Source organism: Camelus bactrianus, chromosome 4 (assembly GCF_048773025.1).
Source record: "Camelus bactrianus isolate YW-2024 breed Bactrian camel chromosome 4, ASM4877302v1, whole genome shotgun sequence".
NCBI lineage: Eukaryota > Metazoa > Chordata > Mammalia > Artiodactyla > Camelidae > Camelus > Camelus bactrianus.
The window spans coordinates 44034332-44060975 of NC_133542.1; the positions used below are offsets into that span (position 1 = coordinate 44034332).

Genomic DNA, 26644 nt, shown 5'->3' on the forward strand with positions numbered 1-26644 from the left:
TAAAATATAAGGGTTGCAGGGGTTGTTGTAAGAATTAAAAGGTAACAGCTGCAACACTTAACACTGTGCTCGGCAGCTGCGGGGCCATCGGGAAAGGACAGCATCGATGTTAGGCACCCGTGACTTGAAAAGAGGAAAGTGAGGTTATCTGAATCCAGGACTCTCATCTCAACCAGTGGACAAGTGTGAGGGCCAGGAAGGGAGGAAGGCGTGTGGAGGGAGCCAGGAAAGCCCGGGGTGATGACGAAGCGAGGGAAATCTGGAAATTCATGAATCCTACAAGGCAAGTTGGGGAGACAGCACTGGGGAGAGACGGCACGTATGGAGGGGACTGTGGCAAACTGTGGGGCAGAAAGGAGCCCCTGGGGCCCTGGATAGGTTAAGGGCCACCCGCTTGCATCCCAGAGGCTCAGAGAACTGAGCCCCCTCACCCGGCTGTGTGAATCCATCGCCTGCAGGTCAGGATCTAATTCTGCAGAACTGAACAGAATAAAGCCCACTGAACGTCACAGACTTAAAAACTGAATGAAATCAATCAAACTCATTTGGAGCAGGGGCCTATCCATTTATCAGGCACATGGCAGAGGTGAAGGCCCTCAAAGGCAAGAGTCCCCCAGGGGCTGCCACCTGGGAAACGGGACCAATTTCCGGGGAAGCAGGTTGTATTCCCCGAGCAGACTGCCCCCTGTTCATAAAACGATGCCATGCTCTGTGGCCAAAGGGACACAGGTGTCTCGAGTTGCTGGTTTGCTGGGTGTCAACAGGAACGGCAGTGGCAGGATCCAGCAAACGGGAAGGAAGAGCCACGGGCCCTGCTGCCTGGGGACGTGGCCTGTCCATGTGCCATTTCTGGCTGTAATTACAGGTATCAAAAACTATCTGTTCACATCAAAACCTTCACTCTCTGTTCAAGCTCTTTCCGGCTCACTGAGCCCCTCACAATTGAGCGTCAATGAGCCTCAGTGCACGTGACTGTCTTGTGTCCTAAACTCCCAGCCACGTGAACCAACAGGCCAGTCCCCTAAAATATCACATGCTGTCACATCTCCACTTTGTGCACAAACTGTTCCCTCCTGCCTAGAATAGCACCGCCTGCCCTGGAGCGCACGTCAGCCCCTCTCCCGCGGCCTGCCCCACCTCCCCAGGTGCCGAGTCTTTTCTGGGGCCCTGGCTCATCCTATAAATCGGTATCACGCTGATGTCTGCTGCCTGCGTTTACATTCGTCTGTCTCAGTCCAGAGTCCTCCAGGGTCAGGTGGGGTGACTTTGCCAGTGAGCACACAGCTGGCACTCAGTAAATGAATCCAAATGCCCCAAGTCGTTTATTGCTACCAAATCATTTATAAACGGAGGCATGAAAGGTTGCTCTGGCAAGGAAAGTGTCACAAGAAGGTGGGGAGTCCTCTAACCACCTGGGCTATGCCAGCCAACTTCCCCAGGGAACTTCCAGTCCCTGTACCAAATGTGGTTGAGAGATGGTCAGGCCAACCTCAGATGCGGGGCTCTAAGCTTTACCTCAGCTTCCACGTCCAGACTCCCTTGACACTCTCACCTCAGAGGGCTCACGGGGCCATCGGGATGGAGACACTCACCCTACACACAGACATACTGGTCACATCAGCGTCATCGGTGTGCTTCATCATGCAGCCCTGGGCACGGGAGGCCCTGAGGGCTGAGGCTGGGGCATCGAGATCACTCTAAGATGAGAACAGTGTGAAATGATGATTTTGCAGGATACTCTCAGCTTCAAGAACCGGTGAGTGAAGGTGGTGGCTGGGGGTGTTGTGGTGTGGGGTCATAAGAAAATCAGAGCCATATTATTCTGAGATTTCAGCAGGGAAAAAAGGTCCTCAGGTGTATAATTCATCTACTCATGGTAAAAATCTCTGCCAATGTAACAAGCTCTACCTTTAACATTTTTTAGAGTCTGCATAGCTAACCCATAATATCTGTAAAATCCTTTCTTTCTTCCACAGGAATTTTCCCGTTTGGCATCCAGGCACCCTCTCCAATAGCAAATGCGCAGATCAATGTGCAATCCTTACCCGATTTGAAGGCAGCATTTCTACATCAATGGGCAGCTTTAGTGACAATTAAATTACAAGCTGAGGACGTCAAAGCATTAGGATGGGAGACTTTTTGTTTCCTTATTCAGTTGAGTACATGGCCATCCTCATTTTTTAAAAAGGCAAACGCAGAACTTCTTAAAATGGATATGAGAGAGAAAATTACCAGACAAAGTAAAGAAGAAGAGTGGCCTAGTTGATGAACTTGGAGGTTCTCTGCCCAAAGTCAGCATTTATGTTTCTGAGCTCCAGGCCATACTTCCTCCATCAGTTAACTGTTTCCAAATTTGTAAATGTGCTGGGGTGGCAACAGGGCTGCTATGCAGGCAAAGATATAAACCAAGAGATGCCTGGACAAAAAGTAAGACCAGGGTTGGGGTGGGGGGAGTGTATCTCAAGTGGTAGAGTGCATGCTTAGCACACAGAAGGTCCTGGGTTCAATTCCCAGTATACTTCCTCTAAAAATAAATAAATAAACCTACCCCCCCACCAAAAGAAACAAACAAAAAACAAAACAAATAAACAAAAAATTAAACAAAGATAAATTTAAAATACAGCCACTTCAAAGCTCAATGCAAAAATCCTAGCAAAGGAACCCACCACTACAGGCAAATAGCATTATTCCAGTAAGTTAACAGACAAACTACACTTACTCCTGATAAGCAGAAAGCCATTTCTGGAGAGGTGAAGAGGGAGAGAGAGACATGTTAGCTGTCCAGCAGCTAAACATAATTCACATCAAAAGAGCGGGCCTCAAACACCAATATAATCCCAAGATATTTACACATTTTCAAAAGGTAGAAAAATAGAAGTTAAACTAAAACCCACATGGTGATAATATGGCACAAAACAGTGATGTTACTTTTAGCATTTAATTGACCAGAAAACACCCAAATATCATAACAAGTAAAAAGAAATCTGAATTCATTTCCAAATCCACTAAAGAAACCAACTGTGGAATCCAGACATGCTCAACAGAGGAATCAGAAGCAAGATCAGGTCAGGAATGGAGGGGAGAGAGAGGGGGGCCCGGCCACCGAGATGTCTTTTTGGCTAGAAGCTTGGATAGCCTCTGTTCACTGCTGCAAAACATATCTTCCTAAGAGGCAATTTTACCCCAAATGTAGCTTAGATTTTCTCTTCCCTTTAGGCTCCAACTCCAAAAAGGTAGTTTAGAGATGTATTTAAACACTAAACAAGTAGGTGGAAGATTTCTCAATTACATGTCTAGCATTAAAACACAGGGTGAAAGAACCTGGAACTAAGCTGGAATCTTAAGCCAGGCTATTATTAGTGTGAGCTATGCCTGACCTGCAGGTGCTACTATAGGAGGCAGGTAGAACTCAGCCCCCAGGTATTTATGGGGAAGAAAGCAGTGCCACGGGGCCAGAAAAACGTCTTACAGGGAGGGAGGCATGAAACACAACAAAGATGTCAATCTGTCTAAGCTTTGGGATTTTTTCTTTTAATCAGTGTTCTCCAGAGTTCTAGGAATAAATTTCTTAAAACTAAAAATAAGTTCAAGTTAAGCTGACCAAAAAATACCAATTCAATCTTGCCTTGAGAGTTTGGAAACACAGTCAGGGTTACAGCTTATAAATTAGCACTGCATAACTCTAAAATGCAAACTGTGACTGTCTTCTGGAGAAGGATGAATCACAGGGTCTTACACAACCCTGAACTCATCCCCATCTAGTCCACGCAGCAAATATTCATTTGCTTAATGGGTATTTGAGCTCAGGGGGGCAAGGGGACTTGAGAAGCTTCAATTCTAGTGGGGAAGCAGCAGACAGAAATATACATGACGGTAAGTCATGTGTGGAAAGTGTCACAAGATGTTATAAGGGGCTGGTGGAGAGAGGGCATCTATGGGACGGCATCAGTAAAGGCTTCATGAAGGAGGCAGTAGCTGACGTAGTCTTTGAAGGACAGAAAATACTTCTGTAGGAAGAACTGAAGACTGGTGAGAAGCGAAGTTGCTCCAGGTAAGAGGAGGAGGAGGACTCTTCATGGAAGAGGGGATTATATCCCATTTGGCCAGAGCACAAGATGCTAGGAACACAGGACATGAGGCGAGAATAGCAGACTGGGGTGATATTACCAGAGGGGCCACAGCAGGAGTTTATCTGACCCTTCTGAGGACCTCTGAGCAAGAAACAGACCAGATCAGATAAATATTTCATAAAGGGAAAAACTCACCTAGGATCTCAGTGAGGATTTTAACAAATAAGAAGACTTGGTAAAAATGGGAGTTAAAAACAAAGAAGAAGCAAAGGCAAGTTTGGGTCCAGATGTGGACCCAGAATAGGGCCAAAGCTTATAACAAAGAGAAGTTAGAAGTGGGAAAGAAAAAAACTTCTAGGTTGGTTGGGAAACCCTACTGCGATCTTATATCAACTTAACACCAAAACAAGTACAGAATAGTGGCAATGTCATCTTGCGCTAGGCACTTTGATTTAAAAAACCAAAAACAATGGAAGGCCACAGGGCCTTTGCATATGCTGATTCCACTACCTAGAGGCTATGCCCAGACCCGGCAGAGTTACTGCAGAAAATACTGAGAATCCTCCTTTGACCCTCTAGATGGGATGAGTGCTTCACCTGGTTCCACAAAACAGTACTCCTCGGTCACAGCTCTTACCTCAACCTTAATTATACATTTATTTTTGCGATTACTTGATTAATGTTGCCGCTCCATCACTAGGCTGTGAGCTCCGCATAGGGTCCTCAATGCCTAAGCAACAGATCTTGAAGAGAGGACAGGAGGGAGGTGACTGACTAGACTGCAGTGGGCAGATGGCGTGGGAACCTGAAACCACATCCCACAAGACAGGGCTGAAGCAATGGACATACTCAGTCAGAAGAGACACCTCATGGCAAGATGGTCTCCAAACCATCTTGGAGGAGGATGGATTAGCGATGCACTGTGTGGTCTCAGAGGGTGGGAAAGAACAGGACTGATGGGTAAAATTTCCAGGGAGACAGCTCTCAACTCAAGGGCTGGAAGACCTTTCACGCCGCCAGGGGAAACCAGTTGCTCCGGGCAGCCGCGAGCCCAGGCACTGGGTCAGAGGCACACAGGCACTTGGTGAGGCCATGGGAGGAAACCTGAACCACAGAGGTGCTTTCACACTTGAGGCACTTTTAAGGTCCCTCCAGCCCCAACCAACTCTCCCAGCTGTACCGCTCTTCATAGGCACTCCTCCCTCTGCCCACGAGTCCTCAAGCTCCCTTTGTGCTGAGAGCCCTCTGTCCCTTCTACCTGCAACAGCCGGCCTTCCCTGCCCCCTCTGCCTGGTGGGCTTATTCCCTCCTGCATGAGCTTCAGCTTTCCTTGCATCCACCCTACCCCAAGGAAACCCCTCTCTTCCTAACTTCGCTTACCTTTTACACGTCTGCCTATCACAGCACTTAGCTCTTGTCACAAATTTAACTCAAGTATTTATTGTTCCTTTAATGTTCCCCCCATACCACAGGCCCCCCAAAGCCAAGAAGTTGAATATTCTCCTTCCTGGAGCACGTCCAGCACCGAACACAACTCCTGATGCACAGTCCTCCATCAGACACCCAGGAAGAGCCTCCAGCTGCCCTTCCCAAATTACTTTGATCGGTACACCTCAGAGAATGACACTTGCAAAACCTCTCCCACCTTGCTCACCCTGCCCTGGACACAGTGGTTTGTCACCATGTCTCTTACAAGCCTCGGACGGGCGCTGCTCCACGCAGTCGGCAGACACTCGGTGCTGCCTGCCCGCAGCGAGGTGCTGCTCACTCATCTAGCCAAAGGGTCCAGAAACTCGTACACAGCAACGCAGAGTCAATTCACAACTGCTGACTATGGTAATAAAAAAATTGAGACTTGAATTTGGCCCCCCCCCCCCATTCAACTGTGTTTGTCTGCTGTAAGAGTATGAATCTTTGTCATTCTGGGAAAAAAACTTGTCTGTCATCACAGCGGGTCTGAGAAGCACCGCCTAGGGCAGCACTACTTACCAGGCGATAAGAGCAGGAAGTCCTCTCACACCAATTAATGGATTAATGTGGGGACTCAGACTGTGTAGCCCACATCCCAGACAACGAGCAAGGCACATTTTTCCCTCTGATACAAATTAATTTGCCCTTCCTCCTATAATATGGCTCACCTCAAAATTTGTAAGAGAATCCAAAGGAATACTTTGAACTATTCTCGAAAGCGGTGACCCCTCTAATCCACAGAGACCAGTGACCATCTGACCAAGAGAAGAAAAGCACCGTGGTATGTGAGTCTCACATCTCTGCTCCCTCCCCACTGTCGCAGTCCCTCGGCACATGGTATCCTAGCTTATGCAGCTGTGAACACAAAGAAATCCGATGTGCTCCCAAATCAAGGACACGACTATTTAGGCTTTAATAACCATGACATCAGTACTGTCATCCACTAAAGGTGTAAAACTTTGTGCCTAATTACGTTGTCAACACACACAATGGTTACAAACTAGCTCTGCATTAACCCTCCCCAACCCACCAGCCTTCAAGACCAGCACTGTAGCTCTCAGCTCTGCCCTCGCCACCCCATCTGCCTTTCATTTCACTTTCAGGGTGGCATCTTGGCAGTTGGACACACCTCCCACATCTCTGACTCTGGAAACTGGCTTTCTCTAATGGTCAGCTGAACTTGGCCTTGTTTGCCTATTATCCCCCAAAGATTCATCAGTTGCTATTAATTATTGCCTCTTATCTCAATTTTACACGCTTGCCCTTTATCCACTCACCAGACAGGAGGACACACATGAGCTAGCTACACTGCCAGCAACCACAGGTAAGAAATACCCACAAGCGCCCCAGGGCATTCAAGACTGGATGCAGGGGGCATTCCCAAGAACACACAACATAGTAGTTCACAGGTATTCAATCAGAAGAGACCTACCAGCTAAGAAAATATTTGCAACAGTGCCCCACTTCCCAATCCTGCTCTTCCTGAGGCGAGATGTTACCACACATGCTTGACATCTCTACTAGATCCTAGTATAAACCAAACTATCATTTCATTAAGAATCAAATTAGTGATAAATTGGGAGTTCAGGATTTGCAGATACACACTACTACATATAAAAAGATAAACACCAAGGTTCTACTACATAGCACAGGGAGCTATATTCAATACCTTGTAGTAGTCTATAATGAAACAGAATATGAAAAGGAATATACGTATGTATAGCTGAATCACTATGCTGTACACCAGAAACTAACACAACATTGTAAACTGATTATACTTCAATTTAAATAAACAAATAAAAATTATTGGGAAATAGATATTATAATGCAGGAAAAGTGGAGCAATGGGAATCTGCTTTCTAAAAGCAGATGACAGGGTAAGAAATTCCATCTTTCCTCATGCTGTTGGTTTGTCTGAAGCAAGGCTGCAATAAAAACCACACAAGGATGACCAGGTAGTTGAACGAACCACTCAAAATAACGCAATATGCAACAGTCACGTAAGTAATAGCTGAAAGCAACCACTCGAAGGAAGAGGGTATAACCAAAAAAAACCCCAGAACAAAACAAAACAAAATAAAACACTGAGGTCCTGTGACATGTACCACTATTTGGAAAAACCAACAAATTGCAACAGGCTTTCTGCTGTCTTCTATTCTATGGAAAGATAGAGTATTTGCTGAGAGGTAAGACAGACCCTCATATTTCACGTTTGCTTTGTACAAAAACTGAGAACTTCAGGAATTCTTTGAAATCACGTTTCTAATTACTAACATTATGGGGAACGTGACTTTAAGCAACCCCAGAAGAAGAACCAATGGGGCTTTTCAAAGTCTGAATGCTCCTCTGCCCTTTAACCTACCTCTCTTGCTTACCCACAAAAGCCACACTGTACTTTGTAACCCCAGATCTCTCAGAGTAAGGCATCTGTCCAAACTTTACTTAGGGGTCAGCCTGTGATGTTGGCATCCAAAAGAACCTACCTTTCATGTAAATCTCATTTCCCCAAAACAGGGAAAAGGTGGCACTGGGCTGGGTAAAGAGCACGTTTCACATTCCTGAGATTGCAGGTGTGTGGTGGCGTACTGCCCACGTACAGTCCCGTGAAAACCCCTGGCGGCTACCCTATATCCCAACGGCGAAGCAGACAGCTTTCTGAGGAAGGGTCAAGCGAGGAGGGCTGACCACCCCTGGGCCATGCCTCCCCTCTAGTCCCCGTCTCCCACAGCTTCTCTCCAGAAATAACGAAGCGCACAAGATCACCCACAGGGGGAAGCCAGAGGCATGACACCTACCAGGTGTCTATTCATAGAAAGTGTTAACACGTCTCAGGAAAAGACAGAAATCTCCTTGGCAACGCCCAAGCCTAAGCTCCCTTTGGAATTCTAGGCCACTGATACCCATGACTAAGTAACCACCTTTAAAACAAAACCAAGGAGTTAGAGGTACTTACGGTTTCCCTCCAGGGATTCCTGCCAGGTTTGGAGGGATCGTAGGTACACGCATGTGAGGAGGAGGATCAAACCCAACCTGGAAACAAAATAAGGCACCGCAGACTCAGTTCATGCAGGGGAGGCACTTTGTGACACCCAGGAGGACTTCTCACTAGAGACTCAGAAATCCCCAAAGCAACAGAAACAGAAACAGGGACATGTGCTAGCATTTTTCAGAAGAAAAATTATAATGTAATAAGTAACATAGCCGCCTCTAAATACCACAAGACACGCTTCTTTTTTGGGAGGAAGGAAGGCGTGCGATGTATCTGTGCACTGGGAACCAGCTTCTCATGGTAAATACGTCCTGTGGACTCAGAATGTTCCGTCCGTCCAAACAAGTACAAAGAGCAATATGCTGTCTGAGTCAGGACAACCTGACTATCAGCTTTGGCACTATCGACGGTTTAGGTCAAACAGTTCTCGGCTGGGGGCTGTCCTTCGTCCTGGGAATGGCAGGGTCATTAGAAGCATCCCTGGCCTCTACCCTGTAAGTGCCAGTAGCATCCCCCAGTTCTGATAAATAGAAGTGTCTCCAGATATCACCAAATGTAAATCACCCCCAGGTTTCATACCATTGGTCTACGTCAATGCTTAAAAACTCACACGGATTCAGTGGTAGAGCATGTGCTTAGCATGCATGAGGTCATGGGTTCAATCCCCAGAACCTCCATTAAAATGAGTAAATAAATAAAAACCTAATTACCTCCCCCTCAAAATTAAAAACAATGAAACACTCATACATGGATTCTCTATTTTATGCACCTTAAGGAAGGGAGCTAGTCCCTAGCTGCCCACTTCGCTTTAAATGATCTTGCCCTCCACTGCAGACTTTCCTACTAGTGCAACGGAGGGGGAAAAACGGTGAACTTTACGATCACCCCAAGTTACCAGCAGTAATGAAGAAGGGAGAGGTACACATAACATAGTTCAAACAGCCAACAGAAATGACTTAAGGACTTTCATTTGCTGTGAATTATAATCTATTCCCTTTTCCTGATGCAATCAAAGATTACACAATCTTCCCCTTCACCTGCACTTTTGTCTCTTCCCTGTCAAACCTGAGGCCATTTACACAGTGGGAGGAGGCAGGGCAAGAAGGAGAACCTGCCCCAGTTTCAGTCCCTTTGTGTTTCTCTCTGTTGTGCTGAGATCACTCCTTACATGTAAGCCACGCTATTGGGTTTAAAGAATAATATAAGCCCGGAAAGAGAAAATTACGGCCTCTCAAATATTTTCTCCTAAGAATTAAAGAAGTTTAAAAAAAAAAAAACCCTCAAGGAAACGAATGAAAAGGCTTCTGTGAGCTACTTGAGTCATTTCATCGCCTTCCAAAAAAAAAAAAAAACCTGCTTCGGTGGGAGAAAACCAGATGTCCCCTGAACCGCTGAAGGAGGTCCTAAACACTGCCTTTCTTCATCCACAGAAACAGTCAGACAAAAAGCAGTTGGCCTTCACTTAATGAAGCAGCACGCTGATGAAGGCGGACGAGAGGGAGGCGGGCGCGGCGGCGACACTGGGCCTTTGTCTGCAAGTGCAGGGCTGCCGCCCGCCCCTGGCCGCGCCCACCCACCCACCCTCCCCGCCGTCCCTACCATCGGGGAGCGCCCGTAGGCCACCACGGCGGCGGCGGCGGCGGCCGCGCTCATCTGCGGTGACATGTTGTGGAGGCTGGCGTAGGCGGCGCCGGGGCTGGTCAGCTCGCCGTTCATGCCCGCGTGCGGCACCATCCCGAAGGGCGCAGGGTATGGGCCGGGCACCGCCAGGGGCGTCCGCAGGCCGGCCGCTGCAAGGAAGCACAAGCCGCACGTGACTCACCGGGTCCCGCCTGACCCAGCAGTTGCAGGGTCCTCTTCAGTGCCTTTCACGGAAGGGAAGGAGGAGGGAAGGTGTGGGGGGGAGCACCTCCAATTCCTACACTGGATCCCTTCTTCCCTAGAGCTGAATTTATCTCCAGGAAAGAAGGGATCTGCCCAGGGGGAGCACTGTCCAACACTTCCTCCTCCGTAGGTACTCTTGGCAACACTGGGAAACCAGGGGAATAAGCAGCATTCTTGTACCCAATTCACAGCTGGCAAACCAAGGCACACGCACCACCTGCTGACTTGACAAAAGGTTTTTTTTGATAAACTCCAAGATGTCTCCTCCAGCTCAAAAATTCCATTCCCTGCTACCAATTCCAAATGAAAACCTGATCCTGGATTTACGTAAACCAGAGCATAGGTTTAGGAGGAATATTCTGGGGCCTCTTTTCCTCTGGGCCCAGGGTGTTATGTTTTTCCTTTCCCGGGGAGGAAGATTAAGTTAAAAGTTATGAGTTTATTCAGAGGCTGGAGTCACCATGAAACCCTCCCTATTTCTACTGAGGGAGAAACCGCTGATTCCTGAGGGAGGTACCAGCAGAACACTGGCCAACTAAAGCAAGCAAGAAGCACACTCGGCCGGCCAGACTGGTGGTTTCAGTCAATATTAGCAAACTCAGACACACAATGATAGTTTGGTAAGGAGCTTACATGCAGAATAATTATCAGAAACTTTATTGAAGTCCCTAGGATTTGGATTATTTGGAAATAAAAGAAAAGCCAAATGTAAACAGTCGGAGACTGAACAGGGTGCAGCTGCTGAAACCCAAGGACAAACATCTGTTTCTTATCCTGGCTGTTCCGAGATAGGAAGGAGGGAGGCGGGCAGAAAGTGCATTTCATATTCACAGGGAAACTGCATCACAAGACGCGTGGATGAAGCAAGCTGGGAAAGACAGAACACAGCACACAAGAGGCGGTGCCCTACCCGCTTGGTTAACGAGGGGGTCCATGGCTGGAGGCTTGCCGAGGCCTGGACGGAGGCCTGGAGTGGCGCTGGTGCCTGGCGTTGGCATGTCGCTCCGCGGCGTCGGTGTGCTGGATTTCAGAACGGGCGTGCTGGCTTTTTCATGCTGGTATCATTAAACAAATTAAATGAGTATTATTTTTAATCCAAGCCATATTACACAATTTATCACAACAGCAGCTGGGACACTGGGCACCTTCTAGCAACTCCCTCAGCCAATTTTCATAAATCCACACAATGTTGACAGCATTAACTTGTGAGCGAGAAATGTTGACCTTTCCTCTTCCTGCCAGAACTAAAACTCTAGCTAGAGACACAGAACATGATCACACTTCTTCCTCCGCAGATTTTATTTTAAAAAGTATTTTTCCATCAGGCTTGTGGACTTTGGATCTAGGCCAAGATAGAATGATGACCACCCGGAGGAAAGTTCCCGGGCATCAGAAACGAATGCCCCGGTCACCGGGAATGTCAGAGGGAGGATCTCCTTTCTACTCTTGCCTTTTGGTGGCAGTGGGGTTGAGACTAATGGTGAGAATGAGGGGCCCTCAGTTTGAGAGGCACAAAACAGCAACTCAGAGGCAAAACCCTAGACCTAGTCCTTTCACTGTGAGAGATGTGCCTAAAAAAGTAACTGTCGTTAAGCAGTACACCACCCACTTGCCTACATAACCAGTGTGGACCCACGACTGCAGGGGCCTTCAGGAGTCAAGACAGTAACAGGGTTACAGGGCATCTTCTTCCACATCTGAACCCTTCATGTCCTTTTAATCACAGTCTGAAAAGTGCAAAAAACATGAACCAGAGAGACCCCAGCTCCCTCTGGTCTTGGATCCAACAAGCTGTGTAAACTTTGCAAGTTCCTCTGGCTTTCCTCCTCATCAGTGAAATGGGATAACTCCTCAGGGGACCATGTAAGGATTCCCTGCACAGTTGTTAGGGTGTGGTTATTGTGAGTGAAGAGATGACATACTCCACACTGTTTGCTGAGTGACTGAAAGCAAGAATGGGCCTGATGCACCCCCTTCCCCTGGTGCCGCCCTGAGTACATCACCGTGCGCCCAGCAACCCAATCACAACGTAGCCCGAGGACAGGTCAGTCTAAAACTAGGTGAACTGCACCACTTAAGAAAATGAGGGCTTCTCAGTACCTAAGGTGTTTGAACCATTTGTCAGCGAGGAAGCTTCAGAGAGCCTGTGCCAGGAGCATATCCCCCACGTGAGATGGCAATGGCCTGGAAGCTTGTTACCTCTCCCTAATCACGGCCCAATTAGCTGATCCAGAGGGGAGAAGGAATTGCCATGGAGGTGGAGAGAATGATGAATTTCACTTTTAAACACTTAAAATATAACCTCAGGGGGTGGGTATAGGTCAGTGGCAGAGCACATGGTTAGCATGCATGAGGTCCTGGGTTCAATTCCTAGTACCTCCATTTAAAAAAAAAGCATCCTGCCACTCACAGGCAAGCAATGAAAAATTTAAAAAAAAAAAAATATATATACACACACACACACACACATATATGTAAATATATATAAATAACTCTCTATCAGTAAAAAATGCACACTTCAAATACTTTAGGGAGAGGGCAATAGCTCAGTGGTAGAGCACACGCCTAGCATGCACGAAGTCCCGGGTTCAATCCCTAGTACCTCTATTTAAAAAAAAAAAATCAAATACTTTAGAGAATCTCTGGCTCCCAGAGACAACTAAACTGCTAAATAGGCAAGTGACAGTTCTTATTACCTACCAAGCTCATTTCTTTGGATTTCAAAGAGGTGGAACTTCCCGAGGAGGCCGTGGACGCCGGGCTGCTGGAAGCGTCCTTCTTCAGCAGGCGGGTCTTGTCGATCCCGTTTTCCCTGGGGGAGTGGGCGGGGCTGGCTCGCGGAGACGAGGGGTCCTGAGCGAGCACAAGCAAAGGTCTCCTGATTCCTCTCCTAACGATGGGTCTTCCCCTCTCCACACTCCATTTCCACACTAACGGGGAGTGCTGCAAGTCCTCTAAATTCGGGGGATTTGAGGGTGTGCACCTGACTAGCACCGCTGTTACCATGAACACGATGGTGTTTGCAGGCGCACCCATGAAAACACAATAAAGCAAACAATATCTAGAAACAATAATATCCCCATCTCGTGCTCAAACACTTTGCCCAGAGGGCACAGGTCAGAAAGGAACACCAGGTGCCAATTTAGGAATCCAAAATGATTTGGCAGATTTTTTTTAAAAAGGAATCAAAAGTTTGTGTTGGTTTTAGACTATGACTGTTCCTTCCATGAACCATTCAATTCTTAATGTGTAAAGTTACAAAAGACCAAAGCATGGTGGCTCCACTTCCTTTCCCTCACAAGTTACTCTGAAATAGTCTGATTAAGAGGATGGTTACCTCATTAGATACGTCCACAACTAAGTTGTCATCGCTTTTGTCACCATCGCTGTCCTGAAAAAAAAATTTTTTTTAACGTCAGTTATTCAAGAGTTTGAGGATCCATGAAATTTCTAGTTTTTGGTAGCAGACACAGACTAGAAAACAACCTAGGGAACGCCTACAGGCTCCCTTCCAAAATGCCAGCCCTGGTATTTACTACCACCTTCTCCCCTTCTCATCTGACCTGGGGGGCGCAAAGCCCCAGGCAGGAATTCTGTTGCAGCAGCACCCCAGCTATACACTCACCGTGTGTACGTAGGTGAAGGCAAGCTGTACAACTTGGCACGTAATAATGGCTCAATAAATGTTTGCAACAGCTGAATCTCTCTTACAATTAGAAATTCACATGCCCTTATCTCAGAGAGCTTTTCCCACTGGATTTCAAATTAAGAACACAATTTCATGTCATTGCTTTTACGTGTATCATCTTGAAGACTGCCAACAACTCTAGTGTTCATAGGGAATTCATAATTATAAAGACAAACTTAAACCTTGTTCCCGTAGGTTACCAGTTCCTGCAAAAAATCAAAGCAGACAAAAAACTACAAATAAAGCTAGCTTCTGGCTGGAATAACATAGCTAGACCTAACCTCATGCTAAGAAGAAAGCTCTTTAGCAATCAGCTTGGGATATTCTGGAGATGGAAGGAAGACAGGCTGGCAGTTATACGGAGGGCACTGGCATCCTGCAATAGCCTTTTATTATCTTGACATAAAACCATAAAATTTGCTAATCAGAGGAAACCCCAAAATTGCACTGAGTTGGAAAAAGCTTCAGAAGAGCTGTTCAATTTAATGATGTGAGCATTCCTACATCAAGTTCAAGGCAGGCTGAAGAAGACTACTTTTTTAGCCAAAAGGTCTTCTATGTCCTTTAGAGCAGAGTAATACAATGGACATGTGGAAAAACAGGTTATTGCAATGGGTCTTAATTCTCAAAAAGGAGGCCCCTAGCTTATGATCTACACCATTCTTTGACTGATGTCACTGTCAATTAAGAATACACAAATAATGTTTGAGAAAGATCAGTACAAGTGAAAATATTACCCATTAGTTTTTTGTGGCCTCCAAGTCCAGCTAGAAAGTTACCCTCAACTTTAAACTCATGTCTCAAATGTTTTATCTAACCATCGACTTTCTTGCCTAGATGCCATATATAAAAGTACTAGTGTGGGACACTGGCTCTGGGCAAGTATGTGCTACATGGCTTGGGACAGGGATGAAGATCAATAACTTGGGTTCTTAGGATGTTATTATGGTACAAAGTATGGACCAATTTGAGGACCCCTGGCAAAATATTCAATCCTAAACTCTCCCTTCAGGAATCCTAACGTAGTGATTAAGAGTTGCCTCCAGGCTCTGCCACTAATTCTGACCTTGGGCAAATCACTTAAAAGCTCTGTGCTTCAGTTCCTTTATTGATGAAAGAGAGGGATGGTACCAAACTCACAGGGTTATTTTCAGAGTTAAACGAAACAAGTCTTGCAGAATCACACAGGACCCGGCACTAACTTGACACGTTGCTCAACAAAGGCTATGTATCGTTAGCTATCGGCCTGCACCAGCCAGCAGGAGGCAGAGGTCTGGCGTGTAAACCTCCACACCAGCCGGCCAGAGGTAGACACTTCTTCCTCCAGGAGCAACAGGGAGTGGCCTAATTCACATTCTACTCTCACATTGTTCCCAAGAACTCGTCCATCCTGAAACAGACACTCAGGGACACACAAGGACACTACAAGTCATCTGTCAGCCGCATGTTCATGACCCCGAGCCCAGAGCCAATGGCCGTCTGGCTGGGTTTGCTCTCTGAGAGAATGTGGTTTTCTCTAGGTCTGAGTCAAGAGTCTTCACTCCTTCAACCAGTTGTGTGGGCTTATCTGCAGTGTTTGAACGAGATGCCCCCAACATTTCTTCCATTTCTACCATGGACTTCTATCACCACACTGCTCGCTGTGGAAGAGGACGAACTCTGCCTTGAGACCTAATACGAGCCTAAATGAATCACAGAATAGCATCCAAAAAGGCAGTTTGTGACACTAAAATTCTTACCCTCATTATTTTCACAAGACAGGCTGCCAAAGTTGCAAAGTCCAGGACAAAATGACAGTGCAGGCATTGGCTTAAAAATTGAGAATGTGAAGATGGTTGAGAGCAGAGCATTAAACCAAGGGCAAGGCAGGGCCCTCTGAAGAGCAGGGCTGGGACAGCTGCACAGGCTACATACCATGAAGCCAGCCCGACATTTTGTATCCCCTCTTTTGTATCCGAGTAACTACGCAGAAAGCCTAAAATTCAATACTGAGCCTGGCAGATACATAACTGACAGCTCTAGAGGGAAATAATAGCCTACAGTGTAAGAGTCCATCCCCTTGACGCTATTATTTTACGGGATGTGAAATTATCATTTAAGATCTTAAGAGTCCTTTGTATACTCACTTAGAAGGTGAGCAAGAAAGCAAACAAATATTATTTCAAGTCCTTTATTTACTTACATAGTGGCTGGAGTCTTTATCGTCCACCTTTCTTTTTTTGATGTCATTGGAAAACTCAGGTCCATTTCTGCGTTTATCTGTGCCTCTCAGACTGTCTGGGACCAAGAGGGAATTACTCTGCAAGACAAAAAAAAATATTAATCAAAGATTTCTTCCCAGGTCTCTTTGTACACATGAAAACCCAACCTGGATGTGAAGGCTGTTTTAGAAAGGTGATACCTACTCAGCCTTTCATTCCATTTAATTCGTCTCATCTGCAGACTCTGATGGCATACATTTATAGAGATGTAAAGCACTTAAAAAGGAGACCCTGACTATGCAATCAAACTATCCAAAGACTGGTGGATCCTTCAGGCCCTACTCACTTAAAATGTTCTTCTGTTCTGTTTGCTGTTAGAGAAATGGGAGCTCACTGTTTATATGTGGATGTGTTTTCATTCTTTCCCACTGAGACTTCCTGGTCAGGAGTATGAATGGCCTATGAGCAAAACCTGAGATCGCTCTATCAGACGTATTCTGTGACTGTAAGAGCCAAAGCAGGCTTCTCTAACAAGACACAGAGAGAGCGGGTGGGATTAACAGCATGGCTTCCTAAAAGGCAAATCACATTTTCCACAGTAACAAAGAAGGAACTCTTTTGAATTCTTTTAATTTATTGCTGAAAATAAGATTTGGTGTTCCTTGCCAAGAGTGCTGAAATTTAAGACCCAGAGCGGGAATTCCAGCCAGTGAATCTTCAACAGCAAGGCCAGCTCTCACACACAAAAGCAGGAACGAGGACTAATTTTTTCCACAAACCACACAGGATACTTTCATTCACATATGCCGAGTATGAACTGCTGACCCAAAGAAAACAAACATTTTAGATATTTGAGGGTCAGGTGACACTATCTGACATCCCTTCAATTCCCGTCTCCCCTTGGGCTAAAGCGTCAGGACATGTTACAGTGAGTTCTTTTAAGTGCAGAATTAGCATATGCACGGGGGCAATTTGTTCAGTGACGTGTTACTCCCTTGAACAATGCTGACCGGGTTGTGCAAAAATTTCCTTTCTCAAAGTCCAGATACCCCCAACTTCTGAAAGATGTGGGAGAACTAAGATGGGGGTCTAGGGCCAATAGACAATGACGTTACCTTTCTCTGTTCCAACTGAAAACTGAAGGGGGCAGGGGAAATCTTTCAGTTAGACCACCTCTAATGCAATAGTACCTACAGAAGCAAATCTTTGATGGTGTATCTTTTTTTTTAATTTTGATTTTTTAAAATTTTATTTATTTTATATATATATATATATGTATTTTATTGAAGTATAGTCAGTTTACAATGTTGTGTCAACTTCTGGTGTACAGCATAATGCTTCAGTCATATATGAACATACATATATTTGTTTTCATGTTCTCATATGGGTCTTTCTCAAAAGATTGAAGGAGGGAATACTCCCAAACTCACTCTATGAAGCCACCATCACCCTGATACCAAAGCCAGACAAAGACACTGCCAAAAAAGAAAGCTATAGGCCAATATCACTGATGAACATAGATGCAAAAATCCTCAATAAAATATTAGCAAACAGAATCCAACAGCACAAAAAAAAGATCATATACCAGGATCAAGTTGGATTCATCCCAGGGACACAAGGATGGTTCAACATATGCAAATCAATCAACGTGATACCCCACATCCATGAGAAAGGACAAAAACCACGTATTCATCTCAACAGATGCAGAAAAAGCATTTGATAAAATTCAACACGCATTTATGATAAAAACTTTAATGGTACTTCTTTAGAGGTCATGGATGGGTCTTCATTCCTAACCAGCCCGAGGAAATTGGTCAGATGGCTGTCTCTAAAAATGCCCCTATGAAAACCGTGGACCCCACCAAGGGAATGTTCTCTGCTCAACCACACGCAGGAGGAAATCAAAAGTGGGAACCAGAAGGCAATCTGAAGCCCTTTTGCCCACTTCAGAGGCTGCCTGTGAAGCGAGCTGAGCTTTCATTCATGACTTCTCAAGCTCCACAAATGGCAGGAGGCTTACAGAAAGGCGGGGGTAGGAACCACTGCAATTCAATACAGGAAAGCTCAGAATCATGTCTCTAGCACAGTGTGGGGCTGAAAGGTGAGCTGGCTGGAAACCTGAACTAATTACCTCAGTAAATGTCTGCTAAAAACTAACCCCTCTGACCCGGGGCCACTGCCTGCAAAGCGCTAACACGCCGGGGAAGGGAGCAGCAGCCTGCACTCATGTGGAAACAGTGTCCCCATACACCTGTCTGTATTTGAGATTGTATCTGCCCTTCATGAAGTCTCCTCCTCCAGACTCGAACCAAATGCACTAAGGGCAGGGCTGTATCCTCAACTGTACATCTACCCAGGTGCCCAGCAGAACACAGTGTAATGTTGGTGTCCACTGGCAATTTTAAAGTTCAAGTTTCTTTCCCCAGGGTCCCCCATATAGCCCTCCTGCTGTATCTAGCACTGGGCATCCAAACCACTCAGCCGTTCAAAGACAGTTTTTTAATGATCTGATTTTTTTTTAAACGTGAACATAAAAGTAAACGACGCACTTGTTAGGAACCACGCAACTTCTGCTAGATACAGTAACATTTCTCTGGCTGGACCTGTACGCCTGTCAAGCTCTGAGGCCTCTGCGTCTCCGTATTAGAAGTTAAATTCCCGCCTGAGCAGCTTAAGTGAGGACTATAAGGGCATCTGAATGGGTTTTGAAAAGCTCTGAAAGTTCCTCTAAATTTGGAAGGGGCTGGTAATTAGCACCCCTACTTGTCTGAAAATTGGCTCCACTCAGAGAGGAGACTGAGACAAGTTATGAAACAAGATGTCTCATCATATTTGATGCTGTAAAACTGCTTCACAAACAAGGCAGCAAAGAGTGTGGGCAGCAAAGGCCTTGGGGAGACAGGGGGTGCCTCGCTGCAGCCCTACCAAAGACGAGCCACCTCCTTCATCCTTGTTCCCATGGACCCTGTTTGCTGTGTGTGACTGTCCCGTCCTCCAGCCCTGACATTGTTTTCACTGTTGTTCTTGATTTAAGCAAATAGTTCCAGCCTAGTGAACCTCATTCGCTGTCAGCAACGACAACCGTTTTGTTTAACTACGGCCTAGGGGGCCCTAATATTTATCATCCACTCATCTGCTCCCCAGAAACCCAAAAGTAACCTCACAGGTTGCACTGGACATTTCATGATCCTAGTCTTCTTCCCTCATGCTGCGTATTGTCCTCATATACCATCTCATGCTCTCTGGAGCTCAGGAGTGGAACAGTCATTTTGATGGTCATTCTGAGCCATTTCAGACACATGTTAAGAATGCAGAGATTATACCTGGGTACTGACTGAATATCCTGTGGGTCCTTCAAAATTTAGGGCTCTAACCTGATTTGTGAGATTTGAATCAGAATGAGACAGAATCACATTCAACATTAAAATTTAATATTTAATCAACATTTAAGAAGAGACTATTCATGAAAGAATAAAACTGAGGTTGCTTCATTTTAAGTTATTGAAAAAGTCATGCATTCTAAACACAGAAGATAATTAGAATCAAACCTCTGAAGAGGCCAAAGCAACCTTAGCACATATTCATCCTCTGTATCCCCCTCATTTTATCTTGAGGATATCCAGGGAGGGGAGGCGATTTGCCTAAAGTCAAGAAGCCACTATTCATTAAGTCAAAGTACCTCTGCTCCCAGAAGAGTGATTTTTAAACTTGGTTTATGAACATTTAATACTTGCACCCAAATACTTGACCCTCCAAATCTCACTTAAAAGTCACATTGGTTCTTTAACTTATTGAGCTTAACATTCTAATGTGACATAATACTGCCTAATGCATGCTTTCTCTGATCCAGCCCACCTCCTGATCACAGACACACACACACACCCCCTTGACTTACTTGGTTATATGCCTGCCATAACAAAATTGTGAACATAAAAAAAAAAAAAAAAAAAAAGTCAGAACATTTTACAGCCTACTTTTAAATGACCTGAAAACAGTCCCAAATTTCTGGCTTTCCACTCATGAATCCTGCCATTTATAAACCAAGATTCACACTAAAAAAGACCCCAGCAGAGAGCAACCAAGTAGCCCAGGTACCCTCAGCACTGGCTGCATGCCACGTCAACCACTGTGAATACTGGTTCCACAGACTTATTTGCCGCTCGCTGCAGGCTTCTCTTCCCAGAGCCCGTATTTTGAAAGATATTTATCTACCAAATGGCTTTCATCAAGTAAAATTCACTTTTCAAATATTTATTTGTCAAATAAATATTTAATTGTGAATCAGAGTTTTTTGATCAACATGAGAACTAATAGTGTTAACCACACTGACTGATACACTCTGATTCTAGCCAAGAAACTCGATGTTTTATTTTCACCTTGCAGCTGGTAAAATTTAATTATCTGCCAGAATTTTTCAAACATTGTTAATTATTGGGCAGACTTCTACTACAAATGTTCCCAAAACTGAGATTTCCAGACGGTATATAAGTTTTCCTTTGTTTAAAAATTTTCTTAAGAACCAAACAGAATCATCTTACTTACCTTATGTCTTCTACAAGAACTCAAAATAGAAGTTTTATACAGCCCATGGGGGATATTACAAATCTGAGCAAATCAAGACTTAAAAACACATTATGTTTTCCAAACAAGCTAAAATTTGAAAACCATGATGATTTTCTGCATCTTACAAGTTGCACACACTGATGGGAATAGAGCCAAGGAAGACGATACATGGAGAGGCAGACCGGACAAGTCTCTAAAGAAAACAAGATCCTTCTGGAATGTTCAGTGCCAGAGACAGTGTCTAAAAGACCAGCTAGCCCAACTGGCAAGCCATGCTCTCCACCTATAGGCAGAGACAACACAGGAACTGACTAGATGGGGCGTAAGAACAGAGAAAAACGTCTGAACCACAAGAAGGTACCTGTCCCTCCTAAAATCCGGAATTCTTTGAGAACCTAAAACCTCAGCAGGCGAATTGTTCACTGTGGTTGCCCTGTGCTTCCTGAGGGTCACTTCCTGCACTAATATGTAGTGATGTGATGGTTAAGAACAGTTACGCAAGTGAGTGAAAAAGATACTCAGAAGAGAAAAAGTAGGAAGTCTCTCAATATTACAACCGATATACACTCCTTGAGTGGTCAAATCCAGAACACAATTCCCCAACTAGGTGAATCACGTTTTATAAAAACACACATCAGAACGTTCCCCGCTATAGCTGAGGGGATGCAAGTTCACTAGAAAGTTGGCAGTGTTTGAACCTAGTGGGTAGAAATGGACAACGTATTCTCTTAAAGCAAAAATAAACATCCAAACGCCAAGTATTGAACCACACCTTCACCTAAGAATTACAATGTATGTAGAAGAGTCTTTTGAACTTCAAAAGGCATTCAGTCGAATCAGAAAAAAAAAAAAAATCCAGATTTGGACTTTGTGTTACCTTTATTCTGACCATTCTAGACAATGATGTTTCTATTTCAAGCTCTGAATACCCAAACACTCAAGACTAAGGTGGAGAGTCTCAGCTGCTTCAAAGTGAGTAATAGAAGAGTCTGTATAGTCGTGTTCCAAGAATTTCACTCTTCTTTAGCCATTTAACAGTAAGGGTTGTTCAATATTGAGCTATTTTGGAAGGTAAACTCCAGAATATATAAAAGAAAGCAAGTTTCCACCATCAGTGCTACCAGATCACTTTGTAAGAGCCTTCAGGAATCCTCCACCTATTCTGAGACCTCAAAGCGATTCTTCTGCCAACCAAGGCTCAACCTTGAAGCCACCAGCAGCAAATGTGAAAGGAAAACCCGCTCCCAGAGACAGCAAGAGCTAGACAGTTTTTCCCTAATGCGAAAATAATGCACATTATTCAAATGGATTTCTTTAGCTGCCATGCTGATTCCCCTGGGGACCGTTCCCCTCCTCACAGGAAAAGTGTTTGTGTCAGAGGTACAGATTGGAAACTCATGACACCTCATTTATCCTCAGTTACACTAAGGCAGTGGGAACCTAATTTGCTAGCACACTCTACACTGACAATTAACTTCTCGGCAAACATTAAAACAATTAGGCAGCGACGCACCCCTCACATCTGTGTGCCTTCTCATCCACACCTGGTGCCAATTAAGCTGTCACCCTGTGCGGTACTTTGTGCCGCAGTCCGGCTGGTCATTCATGTGTTCTGCCCGACACCTCAACAAATGCATTTTTAATCTGTAAAGACCAACAGGGACCCCACTTGTCAATGGTGAAAAGTGGAAGCAAGTGGAGATGTGTGGAAATCACATCTCAGAAGTGCGGGCTGTGAAGCAGGCCTGAAGGGCACACATCTATTTTTCATGTGGCTTAAAGGCAAAATACGTGAAAAACAAAAATAAAATACTGGCATGTTCTTGCACCTCGATCTAGGAACTCGACACTGTCGGATGCAGTTGGGCGACTCAGGAGGACTCCCAAGAATAAAATGTGGCCACAGACGTACAGACCCAGCGCGTTATTTGGGCTAGAGGGAGGGCTAAACCACAAAATGCCTCCGACATCACTCTCTCCGTCCACAACTTGCCCCTCCACCTTCCTTCCCCAGGTAAAATGAAACAGGCGGGAATAAAGAACTTCGGAGCTGACAATAAATATAATTATTTTCAAATAATTTTTTAAGTGACTTCATAACACCTTAATCCCCTCATCAGGTCCTTGGTCACAGCAAAAATCAAATCTGTATTTCAAACCTTTTTTGAAAGCATGCTTTCGAAGCCTCCTTAGCTGTTACTGTTCCTTTTCCTTCTCCAGCCCCTGGTGAGATGCTTCTATTGCAAGAGAAGGCCCTGATACCAGAAAACACTGGGTCAGAACTTGACTGTGGTATGGGGGCATATAATGGCACTTACACCCACCTCTCCTCATCGGAAGCAATAAGACAGAGTTTATTGCCTACTATGTTCCAGAGGGAATGCTGAAATTGATTGTGGGGCCAAAAAGAAAATAAAAGCTTTAAAAACCTGCTCCAAGGGGTGGGCATTAAGTTTCCTCATTACAGAACACAAAATGAAGCCTAAAAAAAGGTTTGGAGGGAGAAAATAGCCTCTACCTGCTTTTTGCTTGTTTAAAGATGCCCTATTTTCACTGTGATCTCAGTGAGATAAGACCTGAACGGTTCTCCAGCCTCACACAGGCCCGGCTACCTGCCTGGTGAGTTACGGCATCCACAGTGAGCAGACACCTCCACCTGGGTCAGATGCACACCACTCCTGACAAGCCAGAAACCGCCAGGGCTTTCTTTCCTTCTGGGGTTTACCCTTCTCATGGAAGTGATGCTGATTTTCCCCAGAGGATCTACTGTTTGAAGCACAGAAGTTTTAAATTCTGCCGAAAGAAAAATCTACTGAGGCAACTGCTTAAGAAAATGCAGTGTCTCCCACTGTGCCTTCATACTGAGATTTTTTTAGGTGACTTTGATTCATCTCAGTTTTATCCTTTTATTCCAGGCAACTCCTCGATGTAAGTCAGGTCAAGATAAAGTCACATTCAGGTGACTTTATCCTAGTCCCCGTCCACCTATGATGCACTCGAGTATTATGAGTCTGATCAAGTTCCTAAGAGGCTGGGGTGAGTTTCATGGTGCTGACACCCCGAGAAACACCAGCAACAGACACTTGGTCACACGGGGCTTCATCTTTGCAACAGCCTCACATTGTTTAAAAAAGGAAAGGAAACCACAAGTAACTGTGTTGGTGACTAATGATGCATTTACTGTTGTCTGGCTAGCCTGCAGGTAGAGGCGGGGAGATAGTCCTAAAGGCCTGCTGTGGTGTCTGATGACTTCCTGTTTGTGGTCCCTAAACCCTCAACCTGCAAGGCAGCCACCATCACCATTTTATAGACGAGACTAGAAGAAAGTTCAAAAGGATGAGAAATCTTGCCTGTGCAGCCAGACCTTCACTAGGGTCTGCCTCTGTCCAAAAGCTATGCTTTTTAAGATCTCCGCCTCCTCGCCACCACCATTGCTGCCACAGTCCTAAAGAGCCAGTAAGAGACACCGTGCTAATCAAAAACCTAAACTTTCAGAAACTGGCCAAGAGGGAAGTATTACCCAAAGCCAGCCTCACACCTTATTTCTTCCTTGCCCTCTATATTGTTGAGTGTCGTCTGAGAAAAAGTGGAGTGATGGGTGGTCCGTAACTGGGATCTGGTCCTGCCTCTGCCAATTACCTAGTCAAGTAGAAGAGCTAGAAAAGAAAAAAGTAAAGACACCACCTTTACATTAAATAAAGTGATGGTTATCATAACTACTTTTAAGTAAGTTCTAAATGTGAACGTGGTAATTCTATAAGTCAGTTATAGGAGTGACAACAGGGTCCTTCAGAAAGACATGATCTAAATCTCCACCTCCGTTAATTAACTGTATGACCAGAGGCACCCAACCTCCTTGAGCTTGGTGTCTTGCTGAGAAAATGATGATGTTGCACCATTTTGACTCTTCTGGACCAGGAACCCTTCTGGAGAATTTAATGAAAGTTATGATCTCTCCCCAGCATTATGCAAGAGCTCTGAACCACAATACTCTGCATACAATCTTAGAGGGGTTCCAGGACCTTCTGACGTCCACACTGGAACCCACCTACGTCTACAGACCATCCCTGCTCTGGAGCCCCTCCCAGACAGCCCCCTCAAGTCTCCTCCCTTTTCCAAATGTTCCAAACAATGATCACATGAGTTAGGTATTTCAGTGCTTTTCATTCAACAAATAATTTGACTCTGACATTAAAAGATATCACTGCAAAATGGCATCAAGCATAGGCAGGGCTCCAGCTGGTGCTTGGCACATAGTAAGTGGTCAATAAATATCTGTGAGATGAATGAGTAAACATACATTCCATCATTATTTTCTTAAAAGCCATACAACTCCTTGTCAGTTCTCTAATTCCAGGTCTTTCAAGCAGACATATTTATGTGTTCTTTTGGAGGGAGGGGGGATTAGGTTTATTTATTTGTTTATTCATTTAAGTGGAGGTACTGGGGATTGAACCCAGGACCTCATGCATGCTAAGCACACACTCCACTACTGAGCTATACCCTCCCCTCTTCAAGCAGACATATTTAAAGTACATCCCCTTCAGCCAAAATTTAATGCAATTCATCTTTAAATTAATCGGAATATCTGAAGTTTTTACTACTCCTGAAGAAACAAAAGTCTTTTGTTAGGTTATTTCTTTGCTCAGTAGTAGCACTCTATCAGTAGGCTTCTGTAGAAAAAAAAAGTTTGCAAACTAGAAAAATAGTAGTCAAATCTTAATTTATAATCAAAAGCCAAACAGCAAAACGTACCTCTCAAAAGTTACTAGCTTTATCATTCATCCTTTTCAGAAACAAGAAACTTAAAAATAGCATCCATATACTGATAGAGTGTGTCCTCATACCTTCACTTCCTGGGTTTTACATGAAACAACATGTTACATCAAGGCTCATTTATTTTCCTTAAAACCTTAAGCTAGCAAATGGAATAGTTTGTCACTGAAAATAAGTAAACATAAACTATCTGTGAACCAGTTTTAGACTCACAGATAAAAATCCATACACACCCACATTCCCTCTGGATCTAGATAAGTTCCTGATTTTTGCACTTGATATAAAAAGTCTGTTCAACATAGAAAGGAGAGCAGGAAAAAATAGGACTATGTGCCAGCCTAGAATTTTTTCAGAACTCCTTAGTCTTACTTAAGGCAGACGCTCCTAGAGTTTGGTCCAAGGACCCCGTGGCTCGCTCTCTGAGGGCAGATTTTCTTCCAATATTTAAACTAAAACAATGTATGGCAACAGAAGAACACAGAAGCGGGTGAGAATTCAACTATCCTCTGTCAAGTCAGGCATTAAAGACATTTGCAAATGTGCAAAAAACAAAGCCACTCTTTCCACTACAATTTTTTATTCTGGAAAATATTTTTCATTAAAAATGTTATTTATGTTAATGCTATTAAGTAGCTCTTTATCTTTTTAAGTGATTTTACAATCTGTTTTATTTCTAATCCAAAAAATTTTCAAAATATTTGAGACCCATAAACAAAAGTTCTCTGGGGTCATCAATAATTTTAATTTATGGCTATAAAGACTCAGAGACCATAAGGTTTGAAAATCACTGCCCTGTAGTGACTGCTGTTAATCCCTCATTAAATTAAAAAAACAAATAAAAATAGAACCAACAGCACTACAGAGCAATCAACTGACTTTATCTGCCAAGATTCAACTTCATAATTCAAAGCACTTTATTAAATAGGTAAATACTACAGTATTTTAGGCACTAATAATACACATCATCTCATTACCAACTGCCTGTCATATTTAAATTTTACAC

At 44.5% G+C, this 26644-nt stretch overlaps 1 protein-coding gene and 1 long non-coding RNA gene across 3 annotated transcripts in view; one reads left to right on the forward strand and one right to left on the reverse strand.

The window, feature by feature from the left end:
• Positions 1 to 26644, reverse strand: part of LOC105067533 (TLE family member 1, transcriptional corepressor) — an 81282-nt gene that overhangs the window by 11947 nt on the left and 42691 nt on the right. For both annotated transcript variants that reach the window (XM_074361761.1, XM_074361760.1), the window contains exons 9-14: positions 16284 to 16400; positions 13751 to 13804; positions 13114 to 13266; positions 11324 to 11468; positions 10129 to 10319; positions 8494 to 8570 (exon numbers count right to left, since the gene is read on the reverse strand). In XM_074361761.1, the coding sequence (XP_074217862.1) occupies positions 8494 to 8570; positions 10129 to 10319; positions 11324 to 11468; positions 13114 to 13266; positions 13751 to 13804; positions 16284 to 16400 (737 nt within the window). The remainder of the gene's footprint in view (positions 1 to 8493; positions 8571 to 10128; positions 10320 to 11323; positions 11469 to 13113; positions 13267 to 13750; positions 13805 to 16283; positions 16401 to 26644) is intronic.
• On the forward strand, positions 3662 to 5930 carry LOC141577464 (uncharacterized). The gene is made up of 2 exons (XR_012506413.1): positions 3662 to 4051; positions 5543 to 5930. It is a non-coding gene; the product is annotated as an uncharacterized LOC141577464 (long non-coding RNA).